The 23,492-nt window shown below is 48.8% G+C and overlaps 1 protein-coding gene across 1 annotated transcript in view; it reads right to left on the reverse strand.

The window, feature by feature from the left end:
• Positions 1 to 23,492, reverse strand: part of ATM (ATM serine/threonine kinase) — a 1,399,724-nt gene that overhangs the window by 1,156,484 nt on the left and 219,748 nt on the right. Inside the window, exon 10 of the mRNA XM_086935231.1 lies at positions 224 to 595. Coding sequence (XP_086791357.1) covers positions 224 to 595 — 372 coding nt within the window. The remainder of the gene's footprint in view (positions 1 to 223; positions 596 to 23,492) is intronic.

Below are 23,492 nucleotides of genomic sequence, written 5' to 3' on the forward strand. Positions count from 1 at the left end.
TAGGGTACTCCATCACAAACGTAGTACAGGTCCCCTTGAGGTGCCTTATTCAATTGTGCTTATTATGTGGCAGATAAAGACCATGGCAGCCAAAATATAAATAATGCACATAGTCCAAGATGAACAGCATTGGTATGGTTCTCTACTGGAATGCCCATATTTAAGTTGCTTGCCCTGATCTAGATGCAGAGCTTTTAAAACATTTTCCTGGCACACATCTTACCTTGAAGGCTTGCAAGCAGTCCCCGAAAATATTCTCCAGAGTTCCTGGTCTAGAGGAATCAGGTCTCCCTGAACGATAGCGCCTAGCAATCCAAAACTTTCATTTTCAAGCTGCTGGGAGCTTATACTGCGCAGGACATTTGCCCACACTTTCATCCACACTTTCTGCAGGTCTACTTTCTGCGAAGCGCTGATGTCCCGTTTCTGACTTTGGCATGAGGCAACCTCTGTAAGGCACTGAATCACATACTGAGCACGTTCGCCCCGTCGCTGTTGAGAAAGCAGCTGGTGCAGGACAGCCAGCATTGCAGCCAACTCGCTGTTGGGCAGGCTAAGTGGATACTTCGAGATAAGGCAAGAGGTAATTTGTAACCTAGAATTTAAAATGACAGTAATCAAATATCCAGTTGTGTTACAAATTAATCAATTCAAGAAGCTTTCAAGTATATACCCATGACGATAGGAAGCAGTAAGTAAAATAAGGCGGACAAAAGCTTTGCTGTTTAGGGAAAAAAGAAAGGAAAAATTGGAAAAAAAACTGATTGCATCATTACCTTTCACTATCAGAATATAAAGATCGTCAACAACAAATGAGGCTGGTTTACCCCACTATTTTAAGTAAGAAAAAAAATCCAACTTGTCTCACAAAGCTAGGACTAATGAGATTTATCCTCCCGACCAGACTAAAGCTTCAGTAAAACGGTTGAAGCATAACACTGTTGAACGGTTCCCTGATTCCCTTTTTGTTAATCAATTTTACAATGGTCATTTTGGGGGGGCTCAATAACGATTTCATTTTCTTCACTCACGACACCCCCTCTTGGTCCACCAGCTTATATAATTCCCTCAACGTCACCTCCTCCTCCTCTATCCCTTATGGGAAACAACTAAATATTTCCCCCTCTGCGTGTTTTAACGGCTCCCTCACTATCTCACTCTATAACAACGGTACTGTCATGATCCAAGGCAAAGACACCTGTTTCTCTCTCTTTGACCACCTCTTCCCCTCCCTACTCCCCTCCTCTGCGACCGGGTTATCCCCTGATTCTTTATCTAGCTCCACCCATTACTCCCTTTCTCCTCCCCTGACCCCCCCTGCACTCCAATAGGCTGCACCCTCGAGAAGCACAGGTCAGCGCTCTTCCCTCCCCCTCCCCTGTGCCCTCCTCCCCCATTCCTCCCCACTCACAGTATGCCCCCCCTTCATCACTTCAGCCTTACCTCTAGCTAATACGCTCCTTGTCCAATCTGCAACGCCCCGGTACTCCAATCTCATCTCCTCGCCCCTATTCCTACCTGCCACCCCCTTTTTTAGTTCACCTCTCCTCCAACCTTCTCCCCCAGTTAACTTTCCTTACTCTCCCATTATTCCTCCCTCTCCCTCTCTTCTCTACCACCTTCTCCCCTTGCTATTTACCCGATTTCTCCACTAACCCATTGCATCTCACTCCTTCCCCCTACTCCTCCAGCAATTCTGTGCAACCTCCTTTCCCCCCTTGGTAACCCTTTCCATTTCTGTCCCTCCGGGCCCAGCAGAACCATTTCCTTTCTTCATCTTCCCTTTCTCCCAAGCCCCTTCTCTCTCCCAGATGCCGGTACCCTCATAGCCACCTCTCCTAGCTGACAGGACTTCTCCAACCACCTCCCCTCTTTTCCTCCTAAACCTCCTACATTCCTATGACTCCACACAGTCCTCCCCTCTCCTTCTACCCCACCGCCTTGATCCGCACCCATCTCCCCCTAAATATGTCCTTAAATCCTTTCCTTCTTGCAACGCCAACAAAGACAACTCTCCCTTCACCTCTGATACACCAACTCCCAATCTCAAACTCCACCTTTTCCTACTTATGAACCCTATACTCCAACTCTCCTCCTGTACCCCCACCTCTCCCTGCCTTCCAACACCAATTTCACCCCCTCCTGTTTCCATCGAGCCACCCAACCTTCCGTGCCCTGCTCTACTCTCTCTGGAAAATAAGCTAGGCTCTCCTATCACCTCCATCTCCCAGCTTGTAGCTACCATTTCACTTTTAAGCCCCAAGATTTCCACTTTTCCATACACCTCAACTCCTTTGGAAAACACTCATCCTCCCACGAGATGCACCTCGCACCCTCACACCATTAAAGCCAAGCATAACCTGTTATGTGCAAACATCATCAACTCACACAAGCCCTTGAACGCCACCCTTCTTCAAACTTGCATCTCCTAGTAACCCTACTATCTACACCAATCAGACCATCTCCTCTCTCAGAACCAAGCATCCACCTAAACCCTTCCGAGCACCCCAGTGTAAGTACAATTCCCTATCACCCTACATAGCCCAAGTGCCCGTCACCAAAACAGTCTTGACAGAGCTGCGCTGTCTGCTCCACAACTGCAGTTCTGCAATAAAACACAAATTTGAAATCTCCGATACCATCTCCCTTCACAATATTGACATGCTCTTCCTCACAGAGACCTGGTTCAATGATACCTCTCACGGTATCTTTGATCTCCTATTACCCACAGGCTATTCTATATAAAGGAATAACAGAATTGACAAAGTTGGAGGAGGTGTTGCAGTCATCTTTAGAAACTCCCTTCAACTTAAGGCCTTTCCTATCAGCTCCTTCCTCACTTTTGAATGCCTATCTCTTGAGCATCAATTACACCACCGCTCACCCCTCAGATTCCATGCCATTTACCGCCCGCCTGGTAGCGGCCGTTTATGCCCACAAGACTCTTCTGTGAATTTACTGGCCACCTTCCTCTCTGCAAACGATCTTATCCAACACTGCACAGAATCAACACACTCTAAGGGCTCAATCCTGGACCTTATTATTTCTAAAGCAGGCATGCTCTCTATCGCTACCCCTATTCATGTAGACTGGTCTGACCACCACCTTATCCTTTTCTCTCTTCACCTATCACACTCTATAACTCTTGGCCAACCTAAGAGGGCCACCTCCTGGTTCCGTGACACTAAAAATATTGACGTTGTTTCCCTCTGTGAATCAGCATTGCTATCACTTCCAAGGATAGACCTGAACCTAGATGTAGACAAACTCACCTCCCAATGCCTCACAGTCCTGTCAGACGAAATCAATAACGTCGCTCCTCTCCAAAGCAAAAAGAAAAGGCCCACTCCCTCAGCACCTTGGTTCATCAAATCCCTTTATGAAGAAAGGAAGCACCTAAGATTCCTGGAGAAACAATAGAGGCAAGCGCCCTCCCCCGATAATTTGGACAAGCTTCGTTCAGCAAGATCCAAGTACCACAAGCACATCTTCCTTGGGAAAGCGTCGCACTTCAGAACTCTCCTTGACTCAGCTAAAAAAAGACCCAAAAAACTATTCGATCTCATCAAGAATCCTAACTGCTCTCCCCAAACCTCCAAGTTGGAGGATTCTACAAAGAAAGCAGCGGATTTCGCTATATTCTTTGACGAAAAAGTGAAATCACTAGTGGATCAGGTCGTTCATCCTACCCCTCCAGAGGAGCGCAAATCCTTAGCCATTTGGCAGAACTTTGACCCCATCTCTGAAGATGCGCTCCTCAATTGCATCCTCGAAACAAAGCCCTCCAACCATTCTCTTGACCCCATCCCTAGTGCCATTGCCATTGACTTATTTACCCCTTCTCTTTCTTATTGGGCCGCTCTGATCAACCTCTCCCTCTGTCAAGGCTCCCTTCCGGTCTCCTTCAAAACTGGGCAGGTCGCCCCTCTGCTTAAAAAACCCACTGCTGATGTGAATGACCTCAACAACTTCCGTCCCATCACTAACCTACCATTTCTTGCGAAGATCACAGAAAGATGTGTAGCGAAACAACTCTCTCGTCATATCAAGGACAATGATCTTCTTGACAATTTTCAGTCCGGCTTCATCCAAAACTGCAGCACTGAAATAGCCCTGCTGCAAGTGATTGATGAAGCGCTGCGGATACTCGATTCGGGGGGGGGGGGATCTTGTCTTCTAATTCTTTTTGACCTTTCTGCAGCCTTTGAGACTGTCAATCAAAACACTCTCCTCAACACTCTTCAACAGAGAATGGGCATGGAGGGTACTGTGCTTAAATGGTTTGCTTCCTTCCTCTCTGATAGATTCCAAATGATCAAAATAGAGAACAGTCTTTCATCTCCTTTGGCGGTAAGTCAAGGTGTTCCTAAAGGCTCTACACTTACATTGTTCAATCTCTATTTAGAGCCACTGGGAAATCTAAGTAAATCCAGTATCCACTATCATCTCTATGCAGACGACACTCAAATCTACCTCAAGGTTGCCTCCACTCACGATCTCTCCATCCTAAGCTCTAGTAAATGTAAATGTAAATGTGTTTGTATTTATATAGCGCACTTCTACCCTGAGGTCTCGTAGCGCTGTATTCATACCGCTGTGGAACCCTTCCTGGCTTTCCTGTGAGATGTCCACTCCTGGGCACTCCCAAGGTGAAGGCAGGCATCCAAGCGCTGCTGGGGCCGTTGTGGAGATTAAGCAAGCTATTGCCCAGAGTCACAGAGTGGGACCCATGATTAGACTAGGCACCGAGGCGAGAATGATCAGGTCCGGGGAGATTGAGTCCAAGAGCCGCCGAGGCAGGAATTGAACCCTGGTCCCAGGCCAAACCTCTGCATCAGGGTCTGCCGCTCTAACCATTGAGCCACGCTTCTCCACAAGTCTCAACGCCATTCAAAACTGGATGTCAACTCAACTGATTCTGAATCCCTCCAAAACTGAATTTCTCCTCCTCTCCTCCTCACTTTCTCCTCCCCCGGTTCAATCATGGATGGATCAGATGAATCTTCTTAACAATAAACCCATCATTGTCGACAGCGCAAAATCCCTTGGTGTCATACTCGACATAAAACTCAATCTAATCTCCCACATCAATTCCATTGCAAAGTATGCTCCATGCCAACTGCGCCTTCTTTGTGGAATTAGTCGCAAGACCGTAAAACCCTGGTCCAATCGCTGGTTCTCAGCAGACTGGACTACTGCAATTCTCTTCTTACTGGCCTCCCCAAATCCCACCTGTCCCCCCTTAAATCTGTTCTCCATTCAGCAGCTCGTTTCATTTATGGGGCCAAAAGAAGCGACCACATCACACCCATGTTATCCACCCTCCGCTGGCTTCCCATCGAGGCAAGATCTATCTACAAGACTGCCTGTATCACCCACAAAGCCTTGCACCTGGCAAATAAACTGAAACTCTCTGGAGGCTCTAGACCATCACGTAATGCGGAAAATGTACTGCTTGAACCTCACACTTTCAAGAAGGAAAGATCGATGGCACGAATCCTTTTCAGGTAACGCAGTGAAAATCTGGAACTCATTCCGCCTCAGCTCCGGACCACCACCTCCCCCAGGCCTTCAAAACTGACCTCAAAGTTCTCCTCCTTCAAAGACACTTCCAAATTTAATTCACACCCTCTCTATTATCTGAAGGAAGGCCTTCCATTATAGAAAACTATACCCTCCATGACTATGGAAGTGCCTTCCCAGTGTGTTCTTGTGGTTTGAGTGTCTGCCATTTATTCCAGTATTATCTTTCTACCTGTGTTTGGTACTATTTTGTAACATGCACACGTCACTTTTCTCTTGAAACACACTGCTTGCCACCTCTTACATTTTGTTTGCTTAAGATACTTGCACAAGTGCCACCATTGCATACGTAACGTTTGTTCTTGTGTTTGAGTGTCTGCCATTTATTGCAGTATTATACCTCTACTTGTACTTTGTACGCTTTTGTAACTTGCACACATATCACTTTTTCCTACTGTAATGTCCTGTTTGCTACCTCTTGTATTTTGTTTGCTCACAATTGTCACTTTTGCCTCATGTTTATTTATTTATTAGAAAGTTTTGTATAGCGCGAACGTGACCCTTGGGTATCAGAGCGCTTCACATATACAGATAAAATACAATAGGTGGGGTAGGGATACATCTGGCATATCACAACCATTCCGAGAATAAGGTAGGTAGGTTTAAGGTTAAGCAGTAGTATGATTAATACCGATATGTGGTGGGTTAGTGTAGGATTGTAATGCGATTTCTCATAACAATGTACAATGGCGCAGTAAATTAACTACAACTTGCCATCGGCAAGTGCATATTCCAATATAGTTTCAGCCGGTGTCTGTCTTCAAGGTCATCATACATGATATTCTATTTGCCTACAGTACTGTAAATTGAAGTACAATAACAAAAGGACCAATAGTCTTTATCTGTGCCTTTCTCCTCCCGATTCTGGATAAGTATAACGCCTCTAGGTTATTCCCAGTGCAATTAGAGATTTTCTCTTTACTTCCCTTAGTAGTTCTGCTTTGGCACAACAGTGTCGTGGCAGCGGTGATGTTTCTTCTCATCTACATGAGGAACTTACTCATTAGGAACATTTTTGCTTCCCTCTTAAAAGTTGCTGTGTTCGTAATTTTCCTAACATTTGGAGGGAGTGAGTTCCAGATTCTAGGAGCTGCCCCTGAAAAAGCTATGTTGTATGTTTTCTTCTTCCGGAAGATGGGTGGTCTCAGCAGCAGTTCCTTGGCACTTCTGGCCGGTCTGTCTCCTCCCGATAACTCTATTTTCTGAGCCAGGTATCTTGGTGTATTGTAGTGAAGCGCTTTGTGGGTGATACATGCCATTTTAAGTTGGATTCTCACTTCATATGGTAGCCAGTTTAGAGCTTTCAGGTGTGGCGTGATATGATCGAACTTCCTAGATCCGGTGATGAGCCTTGCAGCAGTATTGAGACATGCTTTTAGCGGTGCTGTGGAAATTTTAGGTAGACCTGCTAAAGTAGTGCAACCATATTCAATCCTTGAGATTACTAAGGATTGTACTGCCCTTTTGAGATCTGCTGTAGAGATGAATGGTTTCACTTTCCTAAGATAGTTCATGTGAAAGCGTGCATTTTTTGTCATAAATTTGATATGGGTTCTCATGTAAAGGTTCTTGTCTAATGTGATTCCTAATTATTTCGCTGAGTCCACTAGAGTAGGAGTGCAGTTTAGTGCTGTGATCAATTTTGCCCATTCTTTCACTTCTGTGTGGTTCTTAGGTGGAGAGATTAAAAGGAACTCCGTTTTTTGTGCATTTAGTTTCAGAAGGTTGCTGGACAACCAGTTTAATGACTTTTTTAAGGCCTCGTTCATTAACATGATATCTTCCAGAGAAGCGATCTTGATGTATATCTGTGTGTCGTCTGCGTACATATGATAAAGTATGTTTGCGTCTTTAAGAATTTCTGTCAGAGGTTCGACAGAGGTTGAAGAGAGAAGGAGATAGTGTAGACCCTTGAGGAACTCCGATCACATTAGGACAAGTTGGAGATAGTGTCTGGTTGACCAAAAATCTTTGAGTTCTATTCTGAAGGAAGGATTCAAACCATTTCAGCACATTTCCCGATGTTCCCATCCTGTTATGCAGCCTGTTTAGTAATTTTTCATGATTTACTGTGTCGAATGCAGCAGACAGGTCCAGAAGTACTAGTAGACAGACATGTTCTATTCTGATCAAGGGCCTGTAATGAATCATCGACAATATGCAGGATTGCTGTTTCTGTGCTGTGGCCTGTTCTAAATCCATATTGGCAGTCGTCTAGCAGTGTGAAATTTTATATGTGTTGGCTCAGTTGGTTTTGTACATATTTCTCGATTAATTTGGCCAGTACTGGAATATTGGTCACCGGGCGAAAGTTATTAGGGTCTGCTGTAGGTTTTTTGATGATGGGGACCACTTGGCCTGTTTTTAAGCAATCAGGGAGTATCCCTTGTGAAAGTGAGGCATTTATTATTCCGGTCCATATTGGGATGAGGATGTAGTTGATTTTTTGTAGACATTTGGCGGGTAGTGGGTCATTATAGTGGTTATTTGGTTTGATATCCGGTAATGTTTTGGCTATAGTATTCTGATCGTAAAGCTTAAAGTAATCCCAATGCGCTTTGTTTTTTGCCTCATCTTGTTTAATTGCTGGGATGGGGTTGATCAGTCTGTGTGATTTGTCGGGTACGTTGTCCGCCGCCAAATTAAGCTCTATTTCCAATTTGTTGGCCTTGTTGGTGAATAAGGTTGAAAATTCTTCGCAGTTCAGCTGAGTTTTAGTGGTTTCTTGGGCCGTTTTGGCTAATTTATTGGATTGTTGCTTTAAAATCTCAAAAAGCTTCCTTGGCCGGTTTTTAGAGTTATCTAGTTCTGATCTAATATATTCTATTTTGGAATTGAGGATCTTTTTGTTGTACTCATTTCTAATTTTTCTGAGTGATTTCAGTTCGGGTGTAGTAGGGTGTTGTCTCCACTTTCTTTCAGCTAGTCTCAATTTCCGCCTATTATCATTCAATGCCCCATTGTCCTTTTCTGAGATCCTTTTCAATTTTAGTGGCATGGCAGTGTTGACTATGTTAGATATTGTTGTAGTGTAATGATCCGTTAGGTCAGTCACATTCTGCACATTGTCGGGCGGGTTCAGACCTTTCTTACAACTTTCTACTAGACTTTCAATATTCGCGTCCTTGTTGTCCCGGGTCCACTTTTTGCGTTTAATAGGCTGCGTGGTCTTATTCCTTTTCAAGGTGGGTATTAGAAAGGTTATTGCATGGTGCTCGGACCAGTCACACTGCATAACTGAGTGGATCACTATATTCTTGTTTTTTTACATTATCCAATCCAGTGTTGCTCCTTTTGTGTGTGTCGGCTGTGTGCAAGCTTGGGAAAGATTTAACTCAGATAAAAAGTCTTTAAGAACATAGATCTGTTTGTCTTTCTTGTCGTCCCAGTGTAAGTTAAAGTCTCCCAGGAATATGTTTTTAGATTGGGTGTTAGAATTTTCTGTGATGATCTCCATTAACTGATCTATGAAAGTGGCATTATTTCCAGGAGGATGGTATAGGGCATGTAAGTTACATCTTTGAAATTCTGTGTAACATATATTTAGACCAAGGTATTCACAAGATTCGAGGGAGTCGCATTGATTTAGGTTGATTTCCATGTCTGATCTATGTATGCAGGCTATACCACCTCCAATCTTTTTTTGTCTGCCTAGTCTCACTATGTTATATTGAGGGGGCACTAGCAGATCCATGACTGTGGACGATTAATCCGACAGCCATGTCTCTGTTAGGATTGCAAGGTTGATTTCCTCGCTTATAATGAGGGCTGCGATGTTTGAGGCATGTTTTACTGCTGACCTACAGTTGAGCAGTAGGCATTTCAGAGGTTTTCTTGTGTTACTAGAGTCCTGTTCCGGCAAGTCTGTAGATAGTTGGACTTGTTGTTACGGTTAGGTTTCCTTTCTTTATGTCTGGATGTTCAATTAGCATCAATCGGAACTGTTCTTATTTCTTCCCCTCTACTATGTTCTGGAGGCTCATATGTCCGGAGTATGGCTAGGGTTTTATCTACTGTTAAATAACTAGGACTCCTATCTGGGCGGTTTTGCCTATTTAGTGATGGCATTGCTATCTCCTTCCTTTTTTCTTGTGACTTATGCAAAACTTCTTGGATGTGTTCTATTTTGGAGTGCGTGCTTAACGGGAGTTCCAGAATCTTTTCCATTGTTCTCCGTGTGCTAAGGATGTCCTGTGATAAATTGTCAATTTGTGCCTGTAAACCTTTGATAACGCTCGGTGTCTGAGGCGACATAATAGGGGTGCTTATCCTCTCAATTCTGTATTCCCTGTTTGAGATTTCGGTATTCTCCGTAATGTTTTCCAGTATCTATGATCTTTGTGTCAGAATGGGTGTTTCAGTTCTCTCTTCATCCAGACTATCCTCCTTCTTCGTACTGTCTTCTAGTTTTGAAGATCTTTGTGGATCCGTCTCCTGGTCTAGCCTTGAAGACTCTTCTCTATGTATTTGTGCCGGGGCAGTACACTCACATATTATCGTTGTTTCTGTGCTCTCTGTGTTCTCTCCCTCCAGGCTGTCTCCCATCCCTGTTTTGTTTCCTCGTATCATAGATTGTTGGTGATGCTGAGGTAGTCTAGGTAGTAGTATTTCTGAGTCTCTTAATGGTGTCTCTTGCTGTTGATCTTGCGGTTCACTAGATGACGTGACGCATGTTGTGATAGCATGGGTCATGTCTGGGTTGTTCACTAGTGCATTCCGCTGTATTTGATCCTTTGGATTCTCTACACCTTTTTTTGATGTTAAAAATATGTTGTCAAATTTTTCGAAATCATTATTGGCGCCTTGTATTAGCACTATTCCATTCTTGTACACAGTTATGCACAGGTCTGCTCTGAGGCTTGATGATGGTATGATCAAGAGTTTTGTTCCATGGGGGGTATTGTTAACAGATTTTATGTTGAGCATCTCTGTAAGGACGGTGCGCCATTTAGCGGTTTTTCTGGTGAAAAAATATTAGGTTGTTTATAATCATGCCTTTGATTGAGTTAAATGAGGGGTCTGAGATCAGTGTGTTCGGTTTTTTTCTCATTAGCTTGTGTTTGTATTTCTTGACTGCAGTCTTGGATAGGTTGGATGGATATATTATGCAGTGGGCATTTATGCCTACCAATTCTAAGTTATCGGCCATCCTTGCTAGTTGTTTCACTTGTAATTGTGTTGAGGTCTCTTATGGGTGTAGAGTGCTTTTCTTAAGATTTTGTTCTGTTTCGTTCATTTTCTTGTGTCTTTATAGTTCCCGTGGGGTAGGATCTATTTTCCACTTTTGTTGTGCTTAATTGTGGTTATTCCTTTCAGGACGTCTGTGGCGGCCACCATTTTAGGGACAGGCGGGGCTATCCTGCTATCAGCTTGCTGCGTTTTGTTCTCGTGTTGATCTTCACTTGAGCTCCAATGTGTGGAGTTTGAGGAGGCGAGATATTATTAGTATCGACTTCGATAGGAGTTTATAATGATATAAAGATCATTTGTTTGTTCATTAGTTCGGGGTGGCCGCCATTTTGGAGTCAGGCTGTGTGGGTGAAGTTTACCTAGTTTGCTGCCTTTATCAATTCCACTTTTGGCCCACTTTATAGTTAGCACTGCACCCGGTCCCGCTGTTGTTATTGCCTTATCAGCATGGGGGTGGCGAGGGACGTCAACAGCCCCTCTATTTAAAGCTCTTTTTATTGCTCCGGCCTTGTTTGTCTTCACTGGCCGCCATTTTAAAGTCAGGCGGGGCCTGTCATGCCTACACAGTTCGCTAAACATTTCCGCATTATTCTCCTTCGCCCGTCGCTCTATCTTATTAGTCACTCACCCAGCAGGGCCTTAGATTAGCAGGTCGAGGCGGTGTGTGGAACACCAATTTCCCTCGAGACTTCCACCGCGGTCCCGGTGCTTCAGCAGAGTCTTCCCCACTGCTTCGTCTGGCCACTCTCACAGCACTCTCCGAAGTAGCGGTCCGAGGCAGCCCTGTTCCAGCGATAAGCTCTGATCATGCATCCCGATATGTACCGAAGGCTGCGGGCAGGTGGAGATGTCCTGAGGGTCGAAGGAAGGGGGGGGCCTACCCCTCGTTGCCTTGGGCTGGGTACCTGGAGCGTCCGGAGTGAAGCTCACAGGTCCGTCGATCTCCTGGTGTACAGCATGGTGGCGGCCGGTGCGGCTTTGTAGCAGTCCTAAATATGAGGAGCCCCAACGAGTAAAGAGAGCAACCCAACTTCAGCGTCCTCCACGGGCATCGATGGCCATGTTGATTCCGGATGTGCAGCAGTCCAGAGGTAAGCCCAAACTAGAGCACTGTGTTTGTCGAAGTCTGCATAGCCCAGAACTTCCGCAGGTTGTTGGAGTAGAGTAAGATGCTGTGTAGTGGGCATAAGCAGGAATATACACACAAACTGTGATCCCGAGCCCCGAGCTTCTTAGGCGACCTCTTGACCAGCGGCCATCTTGCGGCGTAACTTAACGTTTGCTTTTGTAATTTGTTCACTTGTAATTTTCTCCTTATGTATCATTAATGTTGCTATTGTGAAGTGCTCTGACACCTTCGGGTAAAGTCTGCGCTATATAAAAAACGCATAAAATAAAATAAACAAAAATACAAATAAAACCTATTTATTGGTCTTCAATAACATCTACAGGTTATCTAGGAATGCACAGCAATTAAATTATAGATGGCTGAGTGCTCTGGACCCCCTCAATCTTCCGCCTTGCATCCGCCCGTTATCAGCTGCCACTCACCTCCTCCGACTACCCGCTGGGCTTCCCCTCACTGTCGGCTCTCTTCTGATCAATCTGGCAGACAGATCAGCATCCCGCCATTGAGGGTCGCTGCCGTCTCCCGCCGGCCCGAGTCTTCAAAATGGCGGCCCTCCATCCCTAGGCTAGCGCCTTCTGGGGGATCTGGCCCCCCTGGCCGTGCTGGTGGTCGTGCCTGCCTGCTCCCAACTACACGTCCACGCTGCGGACATCTCCTGATGCGAGGGCTCTCCGGTGGACACCCAGGCACTGGGTGCGGGGTTCGGTGGCTGCCGGAGCGGCATGCCTCTAGTCGACTGATGCCCGGCCCGCTGCTTCTGGAGGCCCATATCTAAACCCAGCTCAAGCAGGCCTGCGGCCATGTGTGCACTGCCGAGCCTCGGCTGCTACTGTCGGGCAGCGGTGCAGGGAGCGGTGTCTCTGGCGCTTCCTCTCCGGCCTAGCGCAGGTTGCGCAGTTTGGCAGGCCGGTGGGAGTGAAGCCTTCTTTGGCTGCTGTCTGCTCCCCAGGCGCCGTCCAGCGTTGCATCCCATGGGGGGGGGTGCGGCCCTTGAGCCCCCCTGAGGCCTGCCGGGGTAGAAACCATCTTTCCTCCACCCCCCCCCCTCCCCTGCATCGCAATTCTACTCTGGGAGTGCCCCCTGTGTTGGTTGACCGGGGGTGTGTTCGCTCTGCCTGGCTGTTCTGCCCCATCTCCTCTGCAACACCGAACCAACGTTGAGGCCGCGACCTCCTCTCTGCTGCCAGGCCTTTGTGGGCGCTGTGTTCTTGGTGGTGGCCCCAGGCCCTGGACTGTCCGAGGGGCCGGGGATCGTCACTGTGTCGGGTGAAGTAGAGGCATCGCTGCTCCCCCCCCCCCTTTTTATTTCCCTCTCGGTGCCACACTTTGCCTCTGAGGGGGGCCTCCTGAGCTCGCCGGCCCGTGGGTGTACTGTCCCTGCCTGACCTCTCCCTCACCCGGCTCGCCTCATCCCCCCCTGATCGCATTGGACCAGCGCGGAGACAGTGGTCTCCTCTTGCCGCTGGACCGGCCGGCCCTCAGGGGCGTCTGGACTCCCTGGTGGCCTTGGGCGCTCGACTGCTGGGGCTGGGGTTCGGCCACCGTGTCGGGTGGCGGGCGGGGTAGTGGTAGTGACACCCTCGCCCCCTCCTTCATGCTGTCTCTTCCTCCTCCCGGCGCTGCTGTCTCCTTGGAGGTGCCTCTCTGCGTTTGAGGGCTTGTGGGGGGTGTTGGCCCTCCGGGCCTTTCCGGCACCGGCGGCCTCTGGCCTGAGTCCTCCCTGCCCTCCGGCTTCTCCCCACTCTCCCGGCTTCCCCGGGCTGCGGCCCTGGACGAGGGCTGGTCCGGGCCTGGTCTCCGTTTGCCGTGGAACCCTGCCCGTGCCACATTTCCTGGTCCGTACCAACGACTTTCTCCCCCGGTGGGGATGGGTAGAGTACGCACCACGCAGGCAGCCGCCCCGCCAACCCAGACCACGATGGACCGCTACACCACCAACGAGCGGGACCCTGGCAAAGGGTCGGCTGAATCCCCCTTTCCCACTGGATGATACCTGTCCACCATCCTGCAGGCCATTGGGGCCTCCTAGGCCTCAGTTGAAAGCAAGATTGGCGAGGTGCGAGTTGACGTGGCTCTCATTCTTCAGGACCTCCGCAATGCCACGGCCCGACTTACGAGGCAGAGGCGCGCATTTCCTCAAAGGAGGACGACCTAAGTCAACTCCAGAACAGGACTTCCGAACTCCATCAAATGGCCGAGGACGCCGTAAATCGGTCACGGAGGAACAACCTGCGCCTCGTTGGATTTCCCGAGGGGGTCGAGCAATGCAAAGCGGGAACATTCATGGAGACCTTGAGATCATGAGAATCTTCAATTTCCGTGACAGAGACGCTATCCTCAAGGCGGTGAGGTCCCAGGGTCCACTGACTTTTCAAAATAACAAAATCGTGGTGTTCCCCGACTACACCAGGGAGGTGCAGGCCCAATGGCACACCTAGGATGATGTTACACAGAAACTTCGTGGCCTGGGTCTCCGGTATGGCCTCCTCTTCCGGGCCCGCCTCGGGGTCGTCTTTCAGGACAAGACCCTTTTCTTCAATACCCCCAGGACGCCTGGACCTGGTTCACGGAGGAGCGCCCTCTTCGGGCACACCCTGCCTCCCCTCCCGGCCACAGCGGCACAAGGCGCTCCCAACCTATCACTCCTAAACCTCGGAGACGCCGCACTCGCTCCCGTAAGAAGAACGATCGGCGAGAAGGGTCCTTGCTGTCTCCGTTGGAGATGTCGCAGAAGTCCCCTTCCCCTGCGCCCACTCAGACCCCAGTTCCTCATGGCCTGCATGGACATTTGGTGGACTTGGGCCAGATCCCGGAACCGTTCGCAACCCTGCTGCCCTCCGTGTCCAACTCTGACCTATCCCGGAGCCCTGTGCTTCATGGATCCGCAGAAGATGATGCTGTCTGACTCCTGAGGCCCGGCAGAATGGGGTCCATCTCTGTACTTTATTGTTAATTGCAGCTGTTAACCTTGATGCATCGGTATGTATGGGGGGGTCCATCTCCGCCAAGACTCTGCTTGACTCACTGGGTTGTTGGGTACCCTGGGTAATGTGTGTTCGCTTCTTGGGGCCCTCATTGCCACGCTCACGTCCTGCTAAGCGTTGTAGACTTTTCATGCTATTGTTTTAGGTGTTTCTTTTCAGGACGACAGATGCTTCATGTTTGGAAGTGTAGGGTGGGAGGAGTTGGGGGGGCGAGGGAGGGTGGGTAGACCGTTGTCTCCCGATGTTCTGTTTTCGGCCGCTTACGAGCCGCTGTTCCTTGTTTTCCTTGTGTCCCGGTTTAGGTGGGGGCGTAGGGGGGTCCCTGTATCCGCAGTGTTAGGACGCACAAGGGAAGTAGAGTCTGAGGCTTTAAGTAAGCTTTTCAGAGAAGGTTTTATCTCTATATAAGTTCTTCTTTTCCGACTGGTGATTCTCTCTCTTGCAAATGCGGCCGGGTCAAACACAGGCTTTGCCGTATCCAGCTTGTCTCGAGGGTTCCGTCTCCGCTCGTCCAGTCAATGGGCCGGAGAAGAAGGAAAGAGAGAGGGACGAATTAGGTCGCTGTATAACTCTGATGCGACTTAGGGGCCGGGAGTGAGGGAAACCGGTGCTACGGTGTTTAAGCAGGCAAAGGACGTGAAGCTGTGCTTGTGAAGGGTAAGGTAAAGGGAGATGGGCTTTACAACTACTTTACAAGTTACTCTGTAGGGAACCGGCGTCCCACCCAGCCCGACACTCTGCTCCGCACCTGTTGGAGCCACGCTCCTCCCGTGGGAGCGTGGCGGGACGAATCGTGTTGAAGTTGGCCTCCTGGCTTCTCCTTTTCTTCCGTTGTTGTCTGGTCTCGTCTGTCCACAGTCTTCTCCTGACCTCTCCACTCTTCGTCTCCATCTCCGCGTTCGCTCCTCGCCTCCGGGAAAACACCTTCCGTCTCTTTCTGGTGTCGGCTCCCTTTTGACGTCACCGCGCTCCTCAGTAGGGGAGGAGTCTCATCTATATTGTATGCCCCCTTAAAGGGGCCCGGTACTACTTCTTCGGCGGTCGGCCACCAATAGTCAGGATCTCCGGACATCCATTCTTCTGCACCAGGGTGTTCCGGTTGCTGTTGGGAGGAAACAGAGGTAGATAAGCGTGATGGGACGGACCACCAGTCCTCACGCAGAGTCGGGGTTTCCATTACTGAACTGAGATCGTCGACCCGGTCACACCTTGGTAGCCTTTTCTGCACACACGCTAATACCACTGCCCGAGCTTTATTGGACTACACGGGCTTCACTCGAGGCCCCGCTTGGAGTAGGGAGGAGGGAGCGAGGGGTGGTGGGTATTGGGATACCAGGTTGTCTCCTGCATGTTTATTGTTTTGGGCCACCTACAGGCCGCTATTTCTTGTTTTTCATTCCACCTTCCCGAGCACCCGGGACTCCAGCGAGGGTATGGGCCTTGACATGGTGCAAGGATTTCCTCCCCACATTCCAGCCAGGGATTGCAATCTCCCTTGGGGCTCGGGTGCCCCCGCACAGCCCCTTACATACACTGCCCGTCCCAATGAAGTCTGCCATGGGTAGATCCCTCCACATCCTGTCCTGGAACGTCAATGGCCTACTAGACCGCATTAAGCGTACTGCTGTCCTCCGCAGCGCCCAGCGACAGCCCCCTGACATCCTCTTCTTGCAGGAGACGCACCTGATGGGCACCCACTGCACCTTCCTCGCCCGCTATGGGTTTGACAGGGTCTGGCATTCGGGCTTCTGATGGGGCTCCCGGTGGGTGGCCATACTGATTCGGAAAGGCCTTTCTTTCCTTGACAAGGGCTGAGACAGACATACAAGGCCGCTACGTGGCCCTGACCGGCCAGATCGAGGGGCACATTATTAATATCCTGAGTTTATATGTTCCTTCTGCCAAACTGCCCTCTCTCTACCCTTCGACACCTCATGAGCGTTTCTCCTCCCTCCCGCCGGGGCTGGCGGTCATCGGGGGCGATTTTAACGCTGTTATGTATTGACAGCGCGACGCATCTGGCGCGCCCTCTGCGTCCCGTCTAACCTCCGCTAAGCGACTGTCCGATTGGTCCTCTGCTCTGGGTCTCTGCAACGCTTGGAGGATGTGGAATCTCCGCTGGGCCCAATACACCCACACTGCGGTGGCCCACCACACCCACTCCCGCATCGACCTGTTCCTGGTGCCAGCCACCGACTGCCAATTGGTGTTGGGGGCTGTTATTCTACCCCGGGTCATCTCGGATCACTCCCCCATCTCCCTCCGACTCGGGACTCATCCCGAGGGTGTCCGGACGATCTAGCGTATGAATGCTTGGCTCCTGCAGGACAGGGACTTCATTGAATCCCTTGAATGAGAGCTGCGGCACTACTTCCTGATCAACACGGGATCAGTCTCCTCACCGGCTACGTTATGGAAGCTGGCATGGCCGCTATGCGGGGAGTGGCTAGACGCTTGGTTCATGCACGGCTCGCTGCCCAGGCCGCCCGCCTTGCACAGCTGGAGGCCCGCGCTGAACTGTTGGAGGCGGCCCAGGCCACTGCTGACAATCCTAACTCCGCTTGGCAACTTCCTTTCCTCCGCGAGGAAATTTGTCAGGTTTCCTTGGAATCTGCTAAAATGCTTTGACGTTCCTCTGTGGCTCGCTTGTACGGCTGGGGTGATAAAAACGGCAAATTGCTCCACAACTTAATCTCGTACCCCAAGGCGGACGAGTCATCCCTGAGGTTTGCAACGCAACCGGATGTCACCACTCCACCTCGCGGGCCATTGTCAAAACCTTTACAGGGTACTGTGCCAATCTGTACACCGCCAGGCCTCCTGCAAACTCTTTGGCTGCGGAGCTGTCGGAGACCGGGACCCAACTGCCCGTCTCCCCCGGGATGTTTCCGAGACCCTGGATCTCCCCGTTTGCCCGGTGGAGATACAAGGGGCCATTTCGCTCCTCAACTCGGGCAGGACGCCTGGGAAGGATGGATGCACTTCTCCTTGTGGCAACTGAAGAACCCATAATCCTGGCAACAGAGTCCGCAGTGTCCAAGCCACTCTGAATAACTTGATGTGCAGCTGCTTGAGTGTCCGATAAAATCTCATTAAAATTCTGTCTGTCCTCCTCAGACAATTTAGGATCAAGTTGTTGCAGAGTCCATTAGAGCGTGAATGTAACGGCCCAAAGACAGGTGGCATTTGTGGACTTCAAGGCCATACTTGCCGAGGAGAACGCCTTCTTAGCTGACTAATTAAGCTTCTTTGATTCCCTATCTCCAGGGACTTGAGGAAAGGCACAGAAGATTTGTACCTCCTAGCAACAGATTTTGAAACTGCTGGATCCGAAAAGGGCTTACGCCAAACCTCCATAACTGGCTCAGTGATGGCATCATTAAAAGGCTGTAAAGGCTCTATTACAGTGGAGGGAGAATGAAGAACCTCCGTTAAATTGTTGGTCTTGAATTCAGCTGTTGGAAGCTCCAAGTCTAAAAGCTCCGCTGCCTTCCTTATAACAGTGTGGTAAGGCGCCACATCCTTTGTAGGAGCATCTGAAGGAGGAGAAAGCTCCCATTCTGGGGACATATTAAGGCCACTTGCCACCCTCAAATCTTCAAATAAGTCCTCTGACTCCTGAAGCTCACCTTCCTCCATTTCTTCCTCTGCACAATAAAGCTGCTACTTCAATATCCTCTGTGCCTCCCGCCTGGATCTTTTCCTCAGAACCGGCGTCGGCGGAGCCAGACACGACTCCGACAGACCCGGAGCCGGTGTCGAACACGGATCCGGAGGCACAGCCTGTGTCGAAGGAGGCCGAGCTGACGGCGCCAGAGATGAAGGGAACGGAGTCGACGTCCTCGATGCTAGGAAATGCCAGGACAGCGCTGGTGGAAGAAATGGCATAAAGGGAGCCTCGGCATAAGCCAGAGGAACCCCCAGATTAAAGGCCATGGGACCCATGGGACCCGAAGGTGCTCCAGAGGGGTACATGGCTCTTGCTAAGACTCCATACATTGCATTTAAGTAATGTGATGGATCTTGACCTGGGCGAAGGAAAGGTGGATAAGCGCCCAATATAGGCTCTGCCGGAGGCATTACCGGACTCTGGCAAATAGGCTCTGACAGTGGAGTCAATGGAGACGACGACTCATCAGGTAATGGAGCCTCTTCCACTGGAGTCAGAGAATGAGCCGGTGTCGGAGATGGAGCCGGCGTCGGAGAATGTACCGGTAAAGCTTTGTGCGAAGCTGAGCGAGCAGGAGAACCCTGATTCGAGCGAGAAGGAGAATGAGAGACATAGTCCTTACGATGCCGATGAGCTGGAGAAGTCGGCTTCGGAATTGCGTCCTTATCCGAACTGCGTTGAGAGCCGTGCCTCTTCTTCTTCTTATGCTTATTTGATTTTGAAGCATGACCCAATGTAGACTTCGAACCCGGCCTCGACCTGGATCTCGACCTTGATCTTCTTCGACCTCTCTTCTCCTTCCTCATCTTCGCCATGAACAGTTTGGCCTCTCTCTCCTTTAAACCCTTCGGGTTCATCTTGTGTAAGCAAGCGCCACCCTCGACGTCGTGATCCAACGACAGGCACCAGACACAATCTTCGTGAGGATCCGTGATAAACATATGTCCGACGCACTCTCTACAGGGCTTGAACCCTGACTTCCTCAACGACATCTTCAGGAAAGAAACAAGAGAAGACCAGAAATACAATCCAGAAATACAAAGTAACTACACAAGCTACTGAGAGTCCCAGAAAACCCTTAGCGTCGACGGCGCGGAAAAAAGGGAACTGACGTCATCACACCGACGAGGCTCTCTTATGGCTCCGGTGACGTCAGCGGAGCCGCGAGTGGAGCCATGCTTCTGTCACGTCGTCTTCATCGGCGTGGAGAGCTACGAAAAATTTCCGAATGCTGCTGGCGCAGGGGATATTCACAAGGTGAGGAATCCACTGGCAGATGTATCCATCAGAAAATTATTTACTTATTTATAGTGACCTATATACATGTTAAACATAGAATAATATAACCAAAAGTAATATATACATTTGTTAAGCAGAACTAATGAATATATATTTATAAACAGAGTTATTATACACATTTATACAAAGGAATACACATATCTAGGTATACATATATAATCCAGATAACTCCTTATATCCAGAGGGATATGTTTTATATTTATGTTTGAGTACGGTGGTTATGTGGGGAAGAACCAACTCTTGAGTAGTCCTCTGTAGATACGGTAGTTATCTGTGGAACTTATATTCAGGGGTAAAGACTTCCATCGTTTGGTTGTTTGAACAGGGAAATGTGCCACCTACGGTTTTTTCTTGTATGGTGGGATTTTGAGGCGAGGTGCCAAGCCAGAGCGGAGGTTCCTTTGTTGAATGTATTTGGTAATTTTATTCCTGATGAAGAGCAGGCCTGTTCCATGTATTGCTTTAAGGGTGATACAAAGAGCTTGAATGTAGATCTTCTGGTAACCAATAACCAATGTAGGACCTTCAAGCAGGGGAGATGTGGGCTTGTGGCTGTATATGTACAAATAGTCTGGCAGCAGAGGTCTGAACCCATTGTAGTCTTTTCATAGTTGTTAAATATGATGAGTGGTAGAGGCTATTGGCATAATCAAGCTTGATTTTCTTCTTCCATATCCTCACATGTCCCGTACAGTTAAACTCGCCTGATTAGATCACTCTTATCGGCAGTGCACTCCTGCTCCTCTAGCAAGCCGGTATATCTTCCTTCTCTTAATAATCAATTAGCAATGTGAAGAACGAAGACTACCTAAAATCATGATTTACTCCGGTGGAAGAATGGCAACTGGGTAAGATTCCCTCCTGGTCCAAAGATCATGGTTCCTTACACACATATAAGCATCCTCAGACCCCTGCCCCACCACATCTACCACCGAGCCGCAGACATCGCCCGAGCTTCGAAGTATCATCAACAGCTCCTTCGTGACGCCTCCTTTCCGGAGGACTGGAAACACGCCGAGATAAACCCTCTCCTGAAAATATCCTCGGCGGGCCACACCGACCTCAAGAACTACAGACCGATCTCCTTACTCCCATACCCGGCGAAAGTCATGGAAAAAGCTGTAAACAGTCAACTCGCTTCCTTCACAGAAGAAAACAACATCCTCGACTCCTTCCAATAAGGCTTCTGGAAGAACCACAGCACCGAAACTGCCCTTCTCGTGGCAACAGACGACATCCGTTCCCTTCTCGACAGAGAAGAGACTATGGCCCTCATCCTCCTGGACCTCTCCGCGGCCTTCGACACGTCTGTCATCGTACCCTAATCCGCAGTCTACCCGACATGGGGATCCAGAACAAGGCCCTCAACTGGATCCACTCACTCCTCTCTGACAGAGCGCAATGGGTCAGACTCCCCCTTTCCTCTCGGTACCCACACCAGCCATCTGCAGAGTCCCCCAAGGATCCTCCATCAGCCTGACCCTATTCTACGTCTACTAGGCACCGCTCACATTCATCGTCAGATCACTCAGACTCCACATCGTATTGTACGCCTATGACACCAAACTCATCATCTCCCTATCCAATGAACCCAACATCTCCAAACACAACTCTCAAGAAGGAATGGAAGCAGTTGCCAGGTGAATGAAGAACAGCTGCCCACAATAAAACACAGAAAAAAATGAAGTACTCATTATGGGCCCACACCCAGACGCGTGGAACCACACCTGGTGACCCCCTGCCCTCGGGAAACCACCCACCCCCACAGACCACGCATGCAACCTCAGAATCATCCTGAAATCCGAACTCAAAATGGACTGCCAGATCAACACTGTCACCTCTTCCTGCTACCACTCTCTCCGCCTCCTCCGAAAGAACTTCAACTGGATTCCCCTTGAACACAGGAAAACCGTTGCCTACGCCCTCATCAGCAGCAGACTGGACTATGGCAAGGTGCTCTACGTCGGAATCAACAAGAACATCACTCGCAACCTACAAGACCACTGCCACATCAGCCAACACCCAGAGACACTACACTGGCTCCCCGTCGAGAAGAGAATCACTTTCAAGCTCTTCACCCACACCCATAAAGCCCTCCACAACACCAGACCAGGCTACATGAACCACCGCCTCTCGTTCCACGTACCCCAAAGATCCCTCCGCTCAGCCCAGCTCTCTTGTGACGGAACCGCACATCAAGAAGACCAGAACAGGAGGACGCTTCTTATCCTTCCTCGCGACCAAGGCATGGAACACCCTCCGTATCCACCTCCGACAGACACCCTCACTCGCCAAGTTCCTTGAGACTCCTTGATGGAGTAGTGCGCTTTACAAACCCTGATTGATTGATTGATCAGTGTATGGTCAAGGGAGTAGTATATATTCTCATAGTTCGGCCAAGGAACTTCGCCAGAGGCAAACATTGACTATGCAGTTATATAGAGATACAAGTTTCCTTCAACCACTGGGGAAAAAGGCAGGGGGAATTATTTTTTCCATGCTGTGCCCAGTGTCATTACCAGTAGGGCGTGTGTACTGGGACATGGCCGCAACATAGGAAATGAAAACAAGGTGGATTTCACTCAGACAGGGGAAACATGTTGTAATAACAGAACATCAACATGTGAACGTGGTGAGGGAAGTCAAAGTACATTGTCTGCTTGGACCTTCCAGTTACCGATTTATACCTTTTATGTGTACCTAGTTTTGTCATTTTCGAAGGCAGCAGATAAATAAGCTCTATTGATTTTGCCTCACCACAATGTGCTTGTGTTTTTTTTTTTATTGAATAGTACTAATATCGAATAGTCCCTCATGTTGGCACTTGAATGGTAGAACACGATCAACAGGTTAATTCTGGGTGATATCATCTCTGCTGGTATGTGGTTCATCTGGTGGCAAATAAATCAAAAGTTGTCAAAGCCCGGAGGAGTGAGGTTTTAACACAAATATTTTGGCAGTAAAGATGGTTCTCCTAACCCTGGGGCTTTTCTTTGTCTCACCACAAGAGTTCAAACTGAGGTTCTGATGACTAATATTGTTCTCATGATTTATATCTACAAAAAAGCTGATGCAGGTGTGCACTGGTCCACAGACAAACTGGTCTCTTGGCAGCTCAACTAGTGGAAACTCAGAATGTGAGATGATGATGTGTCAGCAGGCTACTCCGAGTTTGAGTGAGACCTCAACTCCAGAAATGGATCTTTGTACTGCGCATCAGGAGAGGAAACATCCCCTTATCTGCTCAATAGATTTTCCATAAAGCTCGTTGCGCAGTGGATGCATTCCCCATACAACTGAAATTCCAATCACACTGCCTCCCCTTTGTTTCCTTTGAAGTAGGAAGTATGCTGTATGGATCATCTTAATTGAATCAGACTCAGTGAGCACTCAATGGTATCTAGACTAACTAAAGCTCAGCATGGCAACCCCTTCCAATCTTCTGAAAGTGAAGGAACCAATATTGCATACATTTAGGACAGAATTCAAACCAGGTCTATGAGTTCTAAGCCTCCACTAAAGGAGATTCAGATATATTGAATGTAGTCCTATGGGCAAATAGACTTTTATTCAGATAATCTACTCAACCATACTTAAGAGTATATGCCTAATGGAGCACAGGCTAGATACGTTTTAA

This window comes from Lissotriton vulgaris, chromosome 8 (genome assembly GCF_964263255.1).
Source record: "Lissotriton vulgaris chromosome 8, aLisVul1.2, whole genome shotgun sequence".
Taxonomy (NCBI): domain Eukaryota; kingdom Metazoa; phylum Chordata; class Amphibia; order Caudata; family Salamandridae; genus Lissotriton; species Lissotriton vulgaris.